This window comes from Chenopodium album, chromosome 10, assembly GCF_948465745.1.
Source record: "Chenopodium album chromosome 10, dcCheAlbu1.1, whole genome shotgun sequence".
Lineage (NCBI taxonomy): Eukaryota > Viridiplantae > Streptophyta > Magnoliopsida > Caryophyllales > Amaranthaceae > Chenopodium > Chenopodium album.
Genome location: NC_137843.1, coordinates 60,438,999 through 60,458,188, shown reverse-complemented (window position 1 = coordinate 60,458,188; position 19,190 = coordinate 60,438,999). Strand labels below are relative to the sequence as shown.

Sequence of the window (19,190 nt, the reverse complement as noted above, 5' to 3'; positions counted from 1 at the left end):
AATTCATATACTAAATTTTTCCAAAAATTAAAAAGTAGGAAAATAAATTACTCTTGCTCATTCAAAAATTTGAATTTCTTAGTTGTTTCCTGCAATTTAGAATGTGCAGAAACTCTCTTCTTCATTCTCAGCGTCTCCTTGATTCTGTTGTACGAAGAGAGAGATTGATCAACAGTTAATTCAAAATCAAAAGGAAAAATTGCCAAAAATAATCCCAACTTTGCTCCGTCCACTCAAAATAATCCTAACTTTCGATTATGTTTTAATAATCCCAACTTTATACTTCACCCGCCCAAATCAGTCTCAACCGGTCATCCAACTTGTTATTACAAGTTAACGGACACGTGTCATCCTATGGTTGGCTAAAAAATAAAACAAAAAAACAAAAAATAAAAAGGAAAAATAAAAACTGAAATCTTAACCACCAGCCTTTAACCCAGCAACCCACACTGTCACACACACCCAGCCCACCACCATGCCTCCTAAGTGTCGGCCTCCACCCAGTAACCCTCCCTTGGTGCCGGCGCCGCCTTAACCACCCTCCCCCTTCCCCTTAAACAACCAAAAAAAATTGAATATAAAATAAAAAAGCTTCATGTTTTGGAAGATGAAGTTCGAAGGTAGGGAGATCAAAATCATCAATCTGAAATTCATCATCAATATCATCAAAGCAATCTTGATTTCTTGAGGGCAGTAATCTAAAAAAAATGGTGAAGAGTGAACAAGATCCCACCAGACCCATCTGATACGGTTTCATCGAGACGAAGATCGGAGCGTTAGGATGCAATAACAATCTTGGTGGTGATGGATTAACCATTAGATATCAGTTTTTAAAGGGGAAGGGAGGGTAAGGGCGGCGGCGGCGACCGTGGTTGCTGGGTCCGGTGTGGGCATAGGGAGGGGAAGGGGTGGCGCTGGCCGGAGGGGAGGGCCTGGGACGGTGCTCGCTGGGAGGTGGTGGTGGTTTTTTCTTAACTTTTAATTTTGATTAATTAGTTAATAATAATACTAATATTAATATTAATAATATATTTTTTTTAATTTTTGACCAACACGTGTATTTTAAATCTAAGCAAAAAAATATTTACCTGTTTAACAGATTTCCGGTCACTTGGAACCATTTTGGGCGGATGAAGTATAAAGTTGGGATTATTAGAAAATAATCAAAAGTTGAGATTAGTTTGAACGAATGGAGTAAAGTTGGGATTATTCTTGACAATTTTTCTAAATCAAAAACTCTAAAACGTAAATCAAAATAACACACACAATTCAATTCAGATACTGAAAATTAAAGACAATTCAAAGAAACAATTTGAAGAAAATCGACATACCCAAAATTCCTTTCCAAGTTCTAACCCTAACTAATCTTCCAGATACCCTGAATAATACAATACATACGTAAATATAGTGTCCGTAAGTCGGTTCGTGGTGCCTTGTACGGTTGTACCAGTATTTCTTACAATATGGGCTCTGAAATTGGGCTAGATTATTTGTCAACCTTTCATTAGGCCATCAAATATACAAATTATAATCTATAACCACGGAGTACGGAGGAGTATATATACTTCGTACTCCGTATTTTTTATTGGCAATAGCTTATGAGTGTCACATGACGTTGTATAAGCTAACTAAAATTAAAAATAAATATTAATTACACCGATCGACGAGTGATTTTGGAATAGATTCCTAAATTCATACTTCCTGCGTTTCTTTTTAGTTGACATGTTTTTTTAGTCACGTTTGTCAATGCACAATTTCAATCCTTAATATCTTTAATTACCAAAAAGCAAAAGTTATAAAAAGTTGACATTTTGAAAATGTATCCCATGACAAATCTAACAAGATCCCACATGATTATATTTTTCATTACGCATAAATCACAAAACATGGTCAAAGAGATATGTGTAAATAGTGATAAGGAACTGTACACTCTATTCATTATTTCATTAGAAGCACCAGAATGTGAAACCCAACGACGATACATGGACTTCAAATTTCAATTGAATTACAATCAATTACAAGACCAAGCTCTATAATTGTGCATCACTCCAATAGTCCAATATAAGCAATGTTTCATGATCGACATAAATTAAAGCATTTAAACAGAGGTTGGTCCAATTTCATAATCACTATTTGAATCATCAATTCATATACTAATCCACATAAATCATCTGAAAACTTTAAAGGAGTGATTCACGACTGTGAACCCTCCATCAACCACAAGATTATCCCCACTTATATACTTTGCCTCGTCGCTTGCCAAAAAAAGCACGCAATTAGCAACATCATCAACTGTTAGCTCCACCCCATGCAGATTGGCGTTTTTTGCACTGAAGGCACGGACACCAGCAAAAACATCTTCAGTCCTCTCATCCTCAGGCAAATGAGCCACGGACAAGTTTGTTGGAATCGCATAGGGAGAAACACAGTTAACTCGTATCCCATGCAGTCCTAGTTCAGCTGCCACACTCTTTGTTAGTCCCAAAACAGCATGTTTAGACCCTGTGTATGCATGTGGACCACAACCTGCCACAACGCTTGAAACACTAGAGATTGAAATAATGGACCCTTTTTTAGATGGGATCATTACTCGAGCAGCATGCTTCATCCCTAGAAACACACCCTTCACATTTATGTCGAATGTCCTCTCAAAATCAGATAGGTCTACATTACGAATGTCACTGCTAGGAGGACCTGAAATCCCTGCATTGTTCACCATAACATCAAGAGCGCCAAACTTTTCAACAGTAAAGTCAACAGCATGCCGGACATCATCTTCTTTACTAACATCACAGTGGGTGAAACAGATGTTCGAGTCACCACCAAGGGAATTAAAGAGGCGTTGGCCATCATCATCATTTATATCTACAAAACATACTTTTGCACCATTATTGTGGAATAAACGCACAATGCTCTCTCCAATTCCATTGGCTCCTCCGGTTACCAAGGCCACTTTTCCTGATAACCTGGAGATCAAACACAAGAGTGACATGGCATGAAACAGGTTAGTATACAAGAATTATACAACCATGTCAAGATCAGATCTTTTAAGGTACTAGATCTTTTCTGTTTCACATACTTTAAACTCGAGTAAAAACCAATATTCAGTAAGCAAATAGAGAGTCCTACACATTATGACATGCTACGGGTGACGGAGTACAAGAATATTATTCTCGTCATTATATTACCAAGGCTTGCTACTAAATGGTGGAAACAATTAATGATCGTCATTCTTACTCTAATACGAGTATGCTGCTTCACTTCGTAGCTACCACTACATAAAGGCTAAAGTGTTAATACACATTATAAGCAGTATCAGGCCATGAAGCACATCTAACAGGCCCCTGTAACATGTTGGTGAAACTAATGGAAATACTATGGAGTATCATCTAAAAGTCATATGCAACCTTCATAGCCAAAATAAACATCCCAGTCACTGAAGACGTACTATTCACAGTTCACTCATCAGAATGTAGATCTCATATAAAATCCTGAAAATTAAGAATCAAATCACACTAGACAGCTTCTCAACGATCATTACTACAATATTACCCCAAATACTTCTAAAGAAGTTGAAGGTCTGGCTGAGTTAAAAATAAAGGGACCGGATGTACGTAGCCTTTTCCTTGCAATATTATAAAGAGGGTGTTTTTAATCGAACCTTAATCCAATATGCAAATAATGTAGGCCACTTCTCATAGATCATTTCACATGGCTTAATAGACAAGATCCACAATTAACTAAAGCTGAGGATAGTCACTAATTAAAAGTCATTTCTCTATTATGTAGCTGGCTAGCTACAATAACCATTAACAATGACTTACTTGTACGAGTATATGCTTAGACTGAACCAAATACAATATATAAAGAGTTCCAATTTATATACTCCCTCTGGATTTATGACATTACTTACTCGTACTTCAAATTACACTATCAACATGAGTATTAATTCTAGAAGGAATGAGTAGATTAGAAAATCTTATATGTTTTCAATTATTTGATATTAAACCCAATCTGATACAATTCAGTTAACACTAACAAGAACAAACAAGAATGCAAGAATCATCCAATCCCTTAAACACTGATTACAATCACCATGATTAGCTCTTATCACATACAAATAACATCAATTTAGCAACAAGAAGTCAACAACAATAACAACAAAACCTACTTTAAAATGGACCTGAAAGCCCGACTTTGACCGGATAAATTCTGGCCCGTAAAACCCGGCCCAGAGTTGCTCATAATCTCATATAATGTGATTTTCCTTTTACTGAAAAACCGGCCAAAAACAAAGGCCGAATTTGGTCCAACCCGGCCCTCTGATCAGCTCTATTTTTATTTTGGATTGAACTATAGTTTAAATTAAATATTAATCAAAAGCCTACTATTAGGCCCTGTTTACTTCACCTTAAAAAAAATAATATTAAATAAAAGTAATTTCAGTTCAGTAAGTTCAGTTCAGTAAAATTCAGTTTTCTTAAAGAAGAATTATTATAGAAAATCAGTAAAAATAATTTCAGTTCAGCAAAAATAATTTCAATTCAGTAAAATTAATTTAAGTTCAGTAAAAATAATTTAAGTTCAGCAAATATAATTTTGTTTCACTAAAATTAATTTCACTTCAACAAAAAAAGATGAAGAGAACGGGCCTTATCCGATGACGTTACTTTTTAGCAAACATCAGTCCACCTAACATTATGAATTATCTGGCCCACAATTCCAACAGAAATATATTCCGCCTTGCCTAATAAATAACTTTATAAAAAAAAAGAAAAATTCTTCTAATAATCAAAACCAGCGTAAAGGTATCAAATGAATTAAGATTAAGAACCCAAAAAATTTGAGCATTAGATACAAGTAGATTTAACATTCAAAATCCAATCATAAAACCCGGATCAGATCAAGCAAATTAGCAGTAAATAAAAAGAAAAATGATAAAATAAAGGTAATAAAAAGCATAATTGATAAAGAGCAAACCTTTGAAATGGAGGTTGAGAATTGACAGAGTTGGTGTTTGAAGTTTCCATTGATTATTCTATAGCTTCTTCTTGTTGTTGTTGTTCTTCTTTGAGACTTGAGTTGTTGTATGCAAGTGTTTGGAGAATTGGAGTAGAATAAGCAGAATTTATTAAGAACGAAAAAACAAAAAATAAAACACATGACAGCATGTTGTACATGTGGCCGATGTGGGTGGGTCACTGGCTGTTTTTATTTATCTTTATTTTTCTTTTTGACAGCTACTTTTCTGGTGCTAGATATTGCAATTTGTACTACTCCATTGTTAACGGTTGAAAGAAACCTCGTAAGAGTTGTTATTAGTTTAATTGTCACGTTGTTGATTTAAATTATTTTCTTCTGATGCATTTATGAGATAGAAGAGAGTACTCGTACTAATCTATGATATGATTGATACGGAGGTTTAATTAATACAAGTAATATGTTTGATTACTATTAAAAGTAGTTGGAGCTGGGAACTAGGAGAGTTTGCTAACAATTTGAATTATTTGATAGTCGGAAACTATATATTGAGACGATTATAACAAGAACTCACTTGATTATGCATAATATTATATAAAGCACCAACATAGATCAAACTTGTGTATGTGAATAGTATAAACTTAATGTTTCGAAACGGATTCATTAACTTGAGAATAATACAACAACAATTTACTTATTTGCAGGTTGATAAAATTCAACCTTAAAGTTGTCAAATTATATGCTTGTAGTTTAAAGATGATTTAGATATAAATGCATTGTGTTGCAAGGAGCAGATCTTTGTCATCATCGACTAGACAACAGAAACTTGTCATTTAAAGTTACCTAGAGAATGATTAACTGATGCAAATCCTCCATCAATCACAAGATTATCTGCACTTATATACCTTGCCTCGTCGCTTGCCAAGAAAAGCACAGCATTAGCCACATCGTCTGCTGTCAACTCCACCCCGTGCAGATTTGCTTCCCTTGCAACGAATCTCCGGAAATCAGCATCTGCATCACCATCCCTCTCTTCCTCAGGCACATGAGCCAAGGCCAAGTTTGTTGGAATTGCATAGGGAGAAACACAATTAACCCTTATTCCATGCTTTCCTAGCTCGGCTGCTACATTCTTTGTTAGGCCTAAGACAGCGTGTTTGGATGCTGCATATGCATGAGGGCTTAGGCCTGCTACGACTGCAGCAACACTACAGAGTGAAATTATGGAACCTTTCTTTGATGGGATCATAACTCTAGCAGCATGCTTCATCCCAAAAAAATCACCCTTCACATTTACATCCAACACCTTCTCTACATCAGCACGATCTATCTCACGGATGTCCTTGAAAGGAGGATCTGAGAGCCCTGCATTGTTCACCATTATATCGAGAGTGCCAAATTTTTCTACTGTGGAATCCACAGCTCGTCTAACATCATCCTCATTGGTAACATCACAGTGGAAGAAACATATGTTCGAGTCACCACCAAGAGAATCACAGACACGTTGGCCAGCTTCATCACTTATATCTACTAAACATACTTTTGCACCATGCTTGTGGAGTATGCGCACTATGCTCTCTCCTAATCCTGCAGCTCCTCCAGTTACGAGTGCTACTTTCCCCAATAACCTGAATATATATGAATGCATATTTGCACATACAGTGAAACAATTCAGGTAACGAAATACATGCATCAGGGAAGATTAAATATTTACCCTGCAGCTAACCAGCAGCCACATACGAAATATTACAGGACAGCAGAAAGTTCAGACAACATGATCATCAAATAATTCTTAACCGCTACTCCAGACTACTAAGGCAGAAATAAAGTTCAGACTACAGGATCATGTAAACTTACTTGTACCATTTCTTCAGACTAATCCTTTTTTGCTAGGAGAGTGGGAAGTTTAGACTACAGGAACATCAGATAAATTCTACACCAATTGTCAATACTAGTACTAAATCCGAAAGTTCAGACTAAAGGAGCAGATAAATTCTATACTCGTACCATTTTTCAAGACTAAGTACTAAATCTGAAACTCGATCAGAAAGTTCAAACAACAGGATCATATACAATTTGGCTAGGAGATCAGGAAGTTGAGCAAGGAAAATGTTGCTCACAACTTGACATGTCAGGGAAGGAAACAATTCCTCATCATGCAGTATTTAACATGGCTACAGTCATCAGGGTAAAAGGCCGCTAAGCCCCACAATCTACACTAACTTGTAGAATTTCATTACTACCTTCCTTTGTCCAAATCTAGTAGTCACGTAATTAGTTTGAACTATGTTAATACCATTTAACATACGATCTGAATCATGACTAGTTCAAATACGCGACAAATAATTGAGTACATAGAGTGTACAAAAAAAATTGAATAAAGCATGATAACATCTTATGTTTGAAATATGTAGAAACCAAAAAAAAAACTCTTCTAGGATGGGAAGATACAAGACTAAATATCAATTAGACAATTAGATACAGAAGTAATTCAAGATACAGAAGTTGCAGGTAATCTAGAGCAAACTAGTGATCATAGAATTAAGCTAAAACAAAAGTCTGATCTATGATGTGAATATGTGATTAATTACCTTTGGGTTGGAGATGGAGGACTAATACAGCTACTGATTGCTGACATTAGTTTTGAGCTAACTTTATCTCTCCTCTCTCTATCTCTCCACCTATCTTTATATAATCCACTAATTAGGTCATGTTTTGTTCATCAATCACCTTATATGAGTTATTTTCCACCAAAAATATGTATGTTGTACCAAGGTCTCATTTGAAATCGAATTTAAGATCAATATGAGAAATAAAGTGAATAAAACAAACCCTAAATTTTAAAACTAGATTAAGGTGAAAGCTTGTTCAATTAAAGGTTTTGACTTTCTTGCATGGACATAATTGAGCTAGACATGATCTAATTTGTTAAACCAACCATTAAAAGTAATTAATTTTACTAAAAGTAGTCTTATATTCCATTAAAGTATTGATTATGCCAAACAATCCTAGTGTGAGTGTGTGGCACACCTTATCCTAATATGGTCCATGAAGACATTACATACAAGTTGTAGATAAAATGATTAGTACTTCGTATATGAACTTATTTGGAGTTTGGACTTTTAAAAGGAGCCAGACCCAGGCAGTCAGGCTGATTGGCAAAATTTTGTCAATCAGTCGTCCTTGTGGGCCCCACAGTGTACCAGATATTGCTTTTATATTCACTTGTACGTCTCTTGCTAACTGACGGTAAATTGCCGTTAATGTGGGCCAACCAAAGTCGAAAGAAACGTCGTTACATCCAAAGCAAACGGTTAATTTAATATTTTGTAGAATTATGTGGCAAATTGCAAACAATGTGAAAATTCCATAAACCAAGATACACTGATTAAAAAGTACAGCCTGCTTTTATACCACATATGGAAGCAATTCAAGTACAGGCACCCGGAATTAGACATGCATAACCACAATCATCATAACTTAGCACACACTAAATAATTGTATAGCCATAATCATCGTAAGAAAGCATACAAATTCCCTGACATATAGAAAAAACATCAAATACAACTTCGCTGATATATAGAATAAACATCAACTAACTTACAGTGATTCCACGCCTCCAGCTACCTATGTACCAAAGGTGATAACAATACGTCTGAATTCAATTGACGACGATGTTCTACTCAGTGGGACTAAGAAGGAGAAATCGGAGAAGGTTACAATTCGAAGACGAGTCGTGAGGAAATCAGCTCGGAGAATGCCGTGAACATCATAATTAGTCGTGTTATAAAATAAATTCAAGATCAGAAGGTTGGAGAAGATGATGTCGCAGTAAAATTCAATTACAAAAAATCAACACCATAGGTTGAAGAAGATGAAGTAGCAGTAAAAATAAATTAGGCTTCAGATTGGGAAAGTGAAATAAACGGTGTCAAATGGTTTGACTAACAAAGAAGTTAGTCAAGAAAATGAACCCGAATGTACCGTTTGCAACCCTTCTTTGTGTGGTTATGTTTTTACCCTCTACTAAATATGTGAAAAGAAGAAAGCACCCCCTGATGTACAAAATATGTAAATTAGGCTGATGAACTAGTATTTCCCCCTTTTAAAAGTGTGTCAATCTTTGGTATTTTGTATCAAATTTTATAGTGGGTTTTCGCAATCTACACTTAGCTTTAATTTTTTGAGCTTGATGGTGTAATTTTACACTATGTAAGCTGGTTATTTGATCCAACAATCTCATTTCCCAGGTCTAAATTGATAATATAAATTCTGTAGTAAATAATACTACCTATTTCATATACTTTTAAGTTTTTGATGATTTAGTTTTATTTGATTTCAACTCGGATCATTTTTTTTAGAACTCCTAGAACTAAAAAATTACAAAACGACGTCGTTGGTGGTCTTGCTAAAACCCTCTCAAATCCCCTCCTGAATTCTGAAAACGCAAAAACTTCCCTCGCTCCTCTCTCCAATTCTTCTCCCTTTACAGTTTACACACAAACACAGTCTTCTTCACCAAAGAGGAGAGAGAAAAATGGGGACATCGGTGCAGGTAACACCTTTGTGCGGTGTATACAACGAGAACCCACTTTCGTATTTGGTCTCCATTGATGGCTTCAACTTCCTCATTGATTGCGGTTGGAATGACCATTTTGACCCCTCCCTTCTTCTACCCCTCTCTAGGTTTCGTATCCCTCTTCTTTCCTTTCAATTTTGCTTCATTTTATGTTGTAATTTCTATCTATATCGATTTTGTTGCCAAAAAATAGTTACATGATATTGTGTTTTTGTTTTTAAATGATTGGTTTCTGTATCCTTAATTAGTTTCAGAAATTATTTATGCTTGTGAATTGAGTTGAATTTACTTAACCCATGCAAATATGGTTTATTTTGGGTTTTTAAAACGGTTTTAATGCTGTTTTGCTTGCTTTAAGGTCTTGGTGTTAGTGGGGTTGAGCTAGATGGAGAAATTTAATTTGTGCTATAATTTGGAGTGAGAGAATGGATTAATGTAATTCATGTGTTCGATCAGGAATTCGATTCAATAAAGGGTCAATCTTTCGTCTTAATGTATAAAAGGTTTATGATTTGTGGGTTCTGGGGGTTATATGTTAATATTGTTTCTTTGAAATGTATATCTTATATTGAATCGCTGGGGTAGTTTTTATGTTTGGTATTTGGGATGACCTTGGTGATTATGAAAGGTTGGGTATTGACATTTTTGTTTGGAGCACATTGGTATGAACTATGAAGCTATGAGTCCCTCTACACAGATGGAAGCACTTGGTATAATTTATTTATGGATGCTAAATGAAGTGATTGATTTCGATCAATAATGTTAGAGACTGTGATTGGGCAATTAAGATGCTTAAGGATTTAATTATGGAGTATAGAGTATTTTGGGGATTTACACTTAGCCTTAATTGTGAGGGGGTAGATATGGCTATAATGAACCGGATTGTTTTTCAGCAAAGCCTCTCGACCAAGCTCTTTTTGTTTATAAGCTTATAACCCTCCTTTTACTAGACTCGAGCTTGATAATAGCTCTGGATTTAACTTAAAAAACGTAGTTGAGCATCTGGGCATTAATAATTATTATGGATCTGATTTAAGCATGAGTAAAATATATTCATCTGAGTTAAGATCTGCCAAGGGATTAACATAGCATCTGCAGGATTGTATGAATGAATGAATGATAATTGTTGTGGCTAAATGCATCATCATGTCATTATGGATGCTTTTCTTTTCCTACTCTACGTCTGTTGCAATTCTTGCAAAATAATTATTTTTTCCTCCTTTTTTTGGGGTGTGAGATCTTGGGTTGAGGAAAGGGGGAGAATCTGGTTAGCAGAGGCTCAGAACTAGGCAAAATAATTATTTTCGTCACGTGATATTGATCACAGACAGAACAGTAGAGCATCCATTCACCAAATTTATTATTCCCGTGTGTAATGCAGGGTAGCTTCTACTGTAGATGCTGTTCTCCTATCATACCCTGATACACTTCATCTTGGTGCTTTGCCATATGCAATGAAGCAGTTTGGGCTCTCCGCACCAGTTTATGCAACAGAGCCAGTCTACAGACTAGGTCTTCTGACTATGTATGATCACTATCTTTCACGCAAGGTAATTTAACTCTTTGAGATTTGTATGCTCTATATTTCTCATTCGCTCTTTCAATCTCTTAAAAGCAGTACATATTTGATCAATGTTTAAGCTGAGCAAATTGAGCTTGTGTGTTCTGAGGAACCGCTGTTATGAGTTTCCATACTATTGACTGATCTAATTTTATGGATTGAATGATGAAAAAAAATCGGCATTATGACCAAACTTTAGCAAATACTGCTTTTTTTTTTTTTTTTTTTTTTTTTTTTTTTTTTTTTTTTTTTTTTTGTAATGACTTAGCATCCATTTTTGCCTATGCTTCAGATTTACTTGGTGTTGATAGAAGGCTGTAGATGATAAGTGGAGTAAGAGAATGATTAGTGTTTTTGATGAAACTACAATAGTACACGTTATGTTTCTTGTTGAAACTTTGACTAAAAACAGATCAACGTGCTGTTAGTGTGATATCTGCTTTCTAGATTTTGCAATCTTTATCCAATGTGAAATTGCTAATTTTTCTTGATCTATTTGCAGCAAGTGTCAGATTTTGACTTGTTTACACTGGATGACATTGATGCTGCTTTCCAGAATGTGACACGACTGACTTATTCCCAGAATCATCATCTGTCTGGTTAGTGCCATATCTTTGCATCTTTTTACATCACAAAGGAGATAAATTTATGATGATAAATTAGTGAAGTTGGAGATAATTTCCCGAGAATGTACTAGTGAACTTGGCATATGAGACTATGATGTTGGTGGCAAACTGGTTATGAAAATCTGATTCACCTATATTTCCTTGGTTAAATTTTCTTTTTGATAAACTATTATAGCTTTTGGCTCATTGTTGGCTTTCTACTTGTTATTTTATATGGGTTCAAACTATCTAGTTGTACAAGTCAATGATGAATCAGAATGAGTTGGAAATGATCTATCAATATTTTTTAGATGTAATCTTGTATGGCTCATTTGGTTTTGATTTTGATATCGCTCTTCATTATAGACAAAGGCGAAGGAATTGTTATTGCTCCACATGTGTCTGGGCATCTACTTGGAGGTACCGTGTGGAAGATAACCAAGGATGGGGAGGATGTTATATATGCTGTAGACTTTAATCATCGCAAGGAAAGGTTTGCTGTCTACCGCTGAGCTTCATCTGAATATGTTTTACTGTGTGATTGTGGAATCTTCTTATAATTAGGCTATTGACTTATTTAACTGGATATCAGGCATTTAAATGGAACAGTTCTTGAATCATTTGTCCGGCCAGTTGTGCTAATAACAGATGCTTACAATGCATTGAACAATCAACCTCCAAGACGCCAAAGGGATCATGAATTCTTAGGTTGATTTCTTTCTTTCTTTCTCCCCCTTTTGCCCCCTTTACTTCTTTTTTGCATATATGTGATATAATGTGCATGCATGCATACAAATAGAAGTTTATATATATTTCTGCCATATTGAATTGCACCGCCATAGACAAGGCTAGTGAATCAAATTACTAAGCTTCCACATATTTCCTCATTAACTAGTTGCAAACTCCTAACAATGCAAAGAACAGTGTATTTTTGATTTTTTTGGCATTACTGAATGTTATATCATATATACGCTCTTCCTTTTTCTGCATGTTGTTAAGTTTCATTGAGACTTTTTATTAAACAATTCAGTCTTAATACATCCCCTCATGCACGTAACAAAATCATAATTCTAATATGGCATACAGCCGAAACATTTTCTTACTTATCCCACTTCACTTGTGTAGATGCTATAGTGAAAACACTCAGAGCTGATGGAAAGGTATTACTTCCGGTCGATACTGCCGGACGAGTACTGGAACTTCTTTTGATACTGGAACAGGTATGTCCAAGTGTTGTAGTCTTTTCCTATATGGATTGATGTCATCCGTAAAGCAACTGATGCCTATGATCATATTGGAAATTGCAGCACTGGGCACAGCACCATTTGACTTTTCCAATCTTCTTTCTCACATATGTTTCCTCAAGTACAATAGACTATGTGAAAAGTTTTTTGGAGTGGATGAATGATTCAATAGCAAAGTCCTTTGAACACACACGTGATAATGCTTTCCTTCTGAGGTATATAGTTTTGCTTTCCTTTATGCTACTCATATTTGTATATTCTTATGGACATCATCAATATAATTCTTTTGTATATGATCTTGCTAATGAAGCATAACAATTTTTTTCAAGGATGTACTGATTTTCTTTAACTGCCATATGCCTATATCTGGTTTCTTTTATTTTCAAAATCAAGTCTGTAGTTGGCCTGTGTTAAAATAAAAAATTATTTATGTATGGATAATCGCTTACTAGGCATTTCTACAAACACTTGAAGGCACGTCTCGCTTTTGATCAATAAGAGTGAACTGGAGAAAGTTCCTGAAGGTCCAAAGGTAGGTTATATGAAAAGTTTTTATATGTTCGTTTATCACTTTTCTTACTTTGTATCTAATATATTGTTCCCATTGTGCAGATTGTTTTGGCATCAATGGCCAGTCTTGAAGCAGGTTTCTCTCATGACATATTTGCTGAGTGGGCTACTGATCCCAAGAATCTTGTTCTTTTCACAGAAAGAGGGCAGGTAATTTTTTGTTTTGTCTGATATTATGACACTGCTAAACAATAATGCTGAAGTTGCTTGAGATTTCTTGCTGAGCATTTTTAACCAACAAATACCCTTGTATTCTTACTTTTTTTTCTTAATTTCTGCAAGCTCTAGGTTGAGCCCTTTTACCTTGCGAGTTTGGTGATGATGAACCAATATAAATTATTTGATTCCCTTTAATGTTCTAGATAAAGAATTTAGATATACATATAAATATTGATTTGTGAGTTGTTTTTGTCTGGCATTCGGAATAGTTTCAGACATGCGGAGTAACAATATCTATCTGATGACTGCCCCTGCATGCTGATATATTTTTTTTTTTGGTATGTAGTTTGGCACATTAGCTCGAATGCTGCAGGCAGATCCCCCTCCAAAAGCTGTTAAAGTCACATTATCGAATAGAGTGCCTTTGGTAGGAGAGGAGTTAGCAGCATATGAAGAAGAGCAAAACCGGAAAAAGGAAGAAGCTTTAAAAGCCAGTCAAATCAAAGAGGAAGAAGTGAAGATGTCACATGGATCTGATCCTACTTTGGGTGATCCAATGGTGATTGATTCTCGTGAGATACATGCCCCATCAGAAGGTATGTCAATTTTTTATGTGATGACATCTGATACACTATCAATTTCCTCAGAGAGGATAAAATTAGGAAATTTTGATGATGAATCTGTGAACATGTTCTGTGATGTTGTGGAACTTCTACTAAAGCACTTTATTTCAATGAGGTCACTGACTATGTCATTGAAGTTGCCAGGCCTTTTCAATCAACTATTTTGGCAAACTTATTGATTCATGCTCTTAGGGAGGGTTATGCATGTTTTATCTGTTATGCACTTACGCTTGCAGTCATCTGTTGGACTCACATGTGTTGTTGACATGCTCGCTGCATTAATATATTATTTTAATACTTGTTTCCTTTAGGTTGTGTTTCTATTTTTAATTGTGACGTTGTTTGAAGAATTGAAGGTAATAGCACTACGGCATATTTAAAGATATGAAAGGACATAATTCTATACTTAAAGCCATTTTCATTCTTTCTTTCCTTGAAAAATGAAGCCTTTTGTCCCTCACTCCCTCTTTTGAGATTTACTATGTTCATTAGTACATTTGCCGTGACAAAATTTGCACATTGTATGTTTCTCAGCCTAATTGTTGGGGGGAGGGGGGGGGGGGGGGTTCACAATATGCAATTGCTAAATGTTGGTTTGATTCTATCTTGTACAATTTCTCAGGTGGAACATCTGTTGGTGGGCATAAGGACATTTTGATCGATGGATTCATTTCACCTTCAACTAGTGTAGCCCCAATGTTTCCCTTCTTTGAAAATTCTGCTCCATGGGATGATTTTGGTGAAGTCATCAACCCTGATGATTATATGATTAAGGAAGATAATATGGATTTCTTACAGGTTGAGTTTTCTAATCAAAGTACTGTAATTGGATCTATTTGTTGTATCAAATGGTAGCTGATTTGTTGTTCTAAATTTGTTTGTGGCATCGTTGTTCTTATAGAAATTCATTACTGATGATCAATTACCTTTTTGTCTTTCTGTGAGCTGCAAGAATCTTATCATATTAAGTTGATAATAAATTGGCCACACTGCTTGTATTTTGTGCAGGGTGGTGGAGATCTCAATGGAAAACTTGATGAAGGCTCCGCTGGCCTAATGCTTGATACTACTCCTTCCAAAGTTGTATCCACTGAATTGACCGTAAGTTTCTTTTATTTTTCCTCCCTTACTCTCTTATGTTTTTTGTATATTCATTCAATGTGGACAACACCTAACTTTTGTACATTTTCTTTTCCACCTACTGTCACACAATTATTAATCTTGTTAGCTTTACAATAATTGTTGTAAGACCTTGATAAGGTGCTTATATTCAGGATACTTTTTACCCAATCACCTTAGAACAAAGTATTCAAGGTTGAATTAATTATGTATCTCATTTGATGTCAGTGCAGACTCTTTTGTTTGTTTCAGTTGTGCATTTCACCTTTTGGCCTATGTTTCCATAATTGGGACATTTTGTTGCTGTAGTTACTGATATATGTTTTGGCTTTCTTTGAAGAAGTTTGGGGCCATATAGGGGCAAATTTATTGGCCTACTCTTAACCCTCAACCTGAGTTAAACGGAGAGGAAAGTGGACATTGCATGCAAACGTAACCATAGCAGAAGTTACTTGTACTTTGTGAATGGCTGTGTATATTTCACTGATCTCTGTGCTGTGAGAATTGTAGTTAATGTTGTTGATATTATTCGTAATGTTTCAGGTGCAAGTGAAGTGTTCATTGGTCTACATGGATTTTGAGGGCCGCTCTGATGGCCGATCAATTAAGTCAATTCTTGGTCATGTGGCTCCTTTAAAGCTAGTAAGAATTATTTTTATTACCTTTTCTTATAAATCTCCATTCTAATTATGTCTCAAACTATACACATGTGATGTGTATGTTAGAATGATGGCACATAGCTTGCATTACTTGTTCCTCCTCCCCCCTCCCTTTTCCAGATTCCTCTGTTTTGGAAATTGAAATAGCCCCTTTAATTTTTTTTCTTTCAGGTTTTGGTGCATGGATCAGCTGAGGCTACCGAGCACTTGAAGCAACATTGCTCTAAGAATGTTTGTCCACATGTTTATGCACCTCAAATTGAAGAAACAATTGATGTCACTTCTGATCTTTGCGCTTACAAGGTATAGACTGTAGGATGTAGTTTTGTTAAGATTTTTATGTGATAGGTTTGCATTTTTATCTGAGAATCTGGTCTCTCTGCAGGTGCAACTCTCGGAAAAGTTGATGAGCAATGTTCTGTTTAAGAAAGTAAGTCATTGAAGTATCACATGATTGATGTTAAACTGTGAGATGGGCATGAACTGCTTTTACTTTACATTGACCACTAATAATCTTTTCACCAAATCTCAAGATATGATGCATAACTCAATTATCTATCCTCTCTATTTTGGTATGTGCAGAATGTAGGCTTGGTGTCTAGAAGTAGTGTCAGATTCAATCAAGTTGTCTAGCTATAGCAAATATCTATTATTGCCTCTGTTTCTGAATAGTAGGCCATTATTGGATGTCGTAGTTTAAGAATTGAGCTGGAATATCATAAGTTTTGATTTCCATCAGCTGTACATCCCCATCTCATGTACAACATGATCTTCTTGAAGATTTTACTAGGTATCATTAGTGGTAATATCTAACATGGGCAAGTTGGAAGTTTACATTACTATATTTAGAAAGTAGCATATATGCCAATTTGTGAATTAAGTAGGAGCTCAATGGTTGAGCTCATCCATGGGAGTTTCCATGGGAGTTTCAGCTTCATGGTTGAATATTGAGATCGTTATTGCCTGGGGTGAGATTCCTTTATCTCTTCCAGTCTTTCATATGTGATGTGCCTTCTGGGCCAGTTATCCAGGAGAGGTGGGGGGGGGGGTATTTGGCCTTTTCTTTAGCATCAATTGTTGGTATACGACCAAGTATATATTACTATATTCTGTAAAAGCTCTTGTGTATATTTTCATTTTGTCATACTTCTCCGTTTCATATTAGTTGACACATTTTGACTTAGATACTATTCACATAGCTTACTTTGACTTTTGTGATTATACTTGGAAAAAAAAAATAGTATCTATGTGGAATCTTGTTAGATTTGCCACAATGTATATTTTCCATTAATAAACTTTTATAATTTCTTTTTATTGATTGTTGAACATATTGATGTTTGAAATCATGTGTTGGCATTCTTGGCAACCTAAAAAAAAATTGTCAACTAAAGTTTAACGGAAAAGTATACTACTAATACTAGCATCAACATTGATTTTTCTAATTCATCTTATATGTCCTTTTGCTCTTGTTATGTGCCTAAACCAAATCTGGCAGCTTGGAGATTATGAAATTGCTTGGATTGATTCTGAAGTTGGCCAAACTGAAGGTGGGACGCTTTCATTGCTCCCTCTGTCAAATCAAGCTCCAACTCACAAATCAGTTCTGGTTGGTGACATTAAAATGGCAGATTTCAAACAGTTTTTAGCTAGTAAAGGCATCCAGGTAATGATCTCTCATGACTAACTTCATGGATGTTGATTGACATGTAAGTCTTACAAGAGTCTACTCAATTTTCAGGCAGAATTTTCTGGGGGAGCCTTGCGGTGTGGAGAGTTTGTTACCTTGCGTAAAGTTGGAGACCCTACCCAAAAGGTTAGTTCTCATTTTCCCATCAAATATGGCTTTAGTATCATCTGGGTGTATAATTAAACCATGTAAGCTGATTCTTTTCATTTAATCTATGATGTAGGGTGGTGTAGCCGGGAGTCAGCAAATTGTCATCGAAGGCCCTCTATCAGAGGAATACTATAAGATTAGGGATTATCTTTATTCTCAATTCTATTTGCTCTAAGTTTACCAATGTACACTTAGTCGGAACTTCTACTCTAGTTATTTTTATTTCCTTACCTTTGGCGGAACAAATTTTTTTTACTGTGTAATATAACCAATATCATTTTGTATCAGAGCATTACAGAGCAAGCTGTTAAATTTCAGATTCCTTGCTCTAAGAGTCAGTCTAAGGTGTGTTTGACATGTAATTACAGCTAGTTTAACGAATTTGTTGGTCAAATCTGGCATCTATATAGACTACTAAAAGTATATTACTTTAAAAAGGTGTTGACATTATTTAGGATATTGAAAATGAGTTGATTGATCAAGGTTTCAAGTAAATCTTAGTTAAGCTTGTATAGTTTCTACAAGTATACAAGAACCTTTTAATTTATATACCCATCCTTTTAAAGCTGCACTTTTTTCTACACACAGCATGTGTTGCTTGATAATCTTCATTTTCAGAGTATTGTAGCTCAGTATGTACTATTGGATCCAATTAAAGCTTAAGCTTTACTCGATATAATTTTAGATTAGGTGATTAAGTATATATTTTCAATAGATAAAAATTAAAATGTTTGTAATCCATGTCAAATGACGCATGGTATGGTGTCATATATTTCCTTTGTTTCGCTACAAATCACTTTATTTACTTGTTTCACTATAAAGTAGGGGTAGTTCATTTACTTGTTTCATTCTTCAACATATTTGACAATGGTATTTAACCATTAAAAAAAATTTAATTATCAACACATGTAAAAATTGTAAAAGTTGATATTTAAAAAATATACATTGAAATGATCTTGACAATCTTACACAATTTTGTTGATCACTAATAATTGTTGAGCTGTGAGAAATGATGTGTGTTAGAGTTCTTCTCCTTATCATTAATTTTCTAAAAAAGTTGTTAAATGAAATTATGTGATTAGTTAATAAGTTGTATTGGTCATCTAGAAGAAAAAACAGATAATCAAATTGTTTAATTTGGGTACCATTCTAACTTGAGACACCTAATTAGAATAAAATCTCTAAACCTCTATCATACACCCAGGTATACCTAGAGTTAGGTGTATGTAAGAATTTTTACTTTGTATGCTAATA

General features: G+C 35.1%; 3 protein-coding genes across 3 annotated transcripts; 1 reads left to right on the top strand and 2 right to left on the bottom strand.

Annotated features, from left to right (window-relative positions):
* Positions 1-1,961: 1,961 nt before the first annotated feature.
* Positions 1,962-5,131, bottom strand: LOC145562794 ((+)-borneol dehydrogenase 2-like). Its single transcript, XM_081623193.1, has 2 exons — positions 4,981-5,131; positions 1,962-2,966 (listed from the first exon to the last, which is right to left on the bottom strand). Exons 1-2 carry the CDS (start codon positions 5,028-5,030, stop codon positions 2,168-2,170), a joined length of 849 nt encoding a protein of 282 aa, XP_081479319.1. The 5' UTR covers positions 5,031-5,131; the 3' UTR covers positions 1,962-2,167.
* Positions 5,132-5,588: 457 nt separating this feature from the next.
* On the bottom strand, positions 5,589-7,804 carry LOC145562795 ((+)-borneol dehydrogenase 2-like). The gene is made up of 2 exons (XM_081623194.1): positions 7,572-7,804; positions 5,589-6,608 (listed from the first exon to the last, which is right to left on the bottom strand). The coding sequence occupies exons 1-2, from the start codon at positions 7,616-7,618 to the stop codon at positions 5,810-5,812; spliced, it is 846 nt and encodes a 281-aa protein (XP_081479320.1). The 5' UTR covers positions 7,619-7,804; the 3' UTR covers positions 5,589-5,809.
* Positions 7,805-9,395: 1,591 nt separating this feature from the next.
* On the top strand, positions 9,396-18,372 carry LOC145564421 (cleavage and polyadenylation specificity factor subunit 2-like). Its single transcript, XM_081624727.1, has 18 exons — positions 9,396-9,666; positions 10,941-11,109; positions 11,623-11,719; positions 12,092-12,218; positions 12,318-12,433; positions 12,851-12,945; positions 13,033-13,184; positions 13,444-13,501; positions 13,582-13,689; positions 14,045-14,294; positions 14,944-15,119; positions 15,330-15,422; positions 15,984-16,082; positions 16,271-16,402; positions 16,485-16,529; positions 17,595-17,762; positions 17,838-17,912; positions 18,010-18,372. The coding sequence occupies exons 1-18, from the start codon at positions 9,518-9,520 to the stop codon at positions 18,109-18,111; spliced, it is 2,211 nt and encodes a 736-aa protein (XP_081480853.1). The 5' UTR covers positions 9,396-9,517; the 3' UTR covers positions 18,112-18,372.
* Positions 18,373-19,190: the final 818 nt, after the last annotated feature.

Coding starts and splice junctions, on each gene's coding strand:
- LOC145564421 (XM_081624727.1), top strand. CDS start 9,518: ATGGGGACATCGGTGCAGGTAACACCTTTGTGCGGTGTATACAACGAG. Junction 11,110..11,622: donor ATCACTATCTTTCACGCAAG/GTAATTTAACTC, acceptor ATCTATTTGCAG/CAAGTGTCAGATTTTGACTT. Junction 11,720..12,091: donor CCAGAATCATCATCTGTCTG/GTTAGTGCCATA, acceptor TCTTCATTATAG/ACAAAGGCGAAGGAATTGTT.
- LOC145562794 (XM_081623193.1), bottom strand. CDS start 5,030: ATGGAAACTTCAAACACCAACTCTGTCAATTCTCAACCTCCATTTCAA. Junction 2,967..4,980: donor TCTCAACCTCCATTTCAAAG/GTTTGCTCTTTA, acceptor TTTGATCTCCAG/GTTATCAGGAAAAGTGGCCT.
- LOC145562795 (XM_081623194.1), bottom strand. CDS start 7,618: ATGTCAGCAATCAGTAGCTGTATTAGTCCTCCATCTCCAACCCAAAG. Junction 6,609..7,571: donor CCTCCATCTCCAACCCAAAG/GTAATTAATCAC, acceptor ATATATATTCAG/GTTATTGGGGAAAGTAGCAC.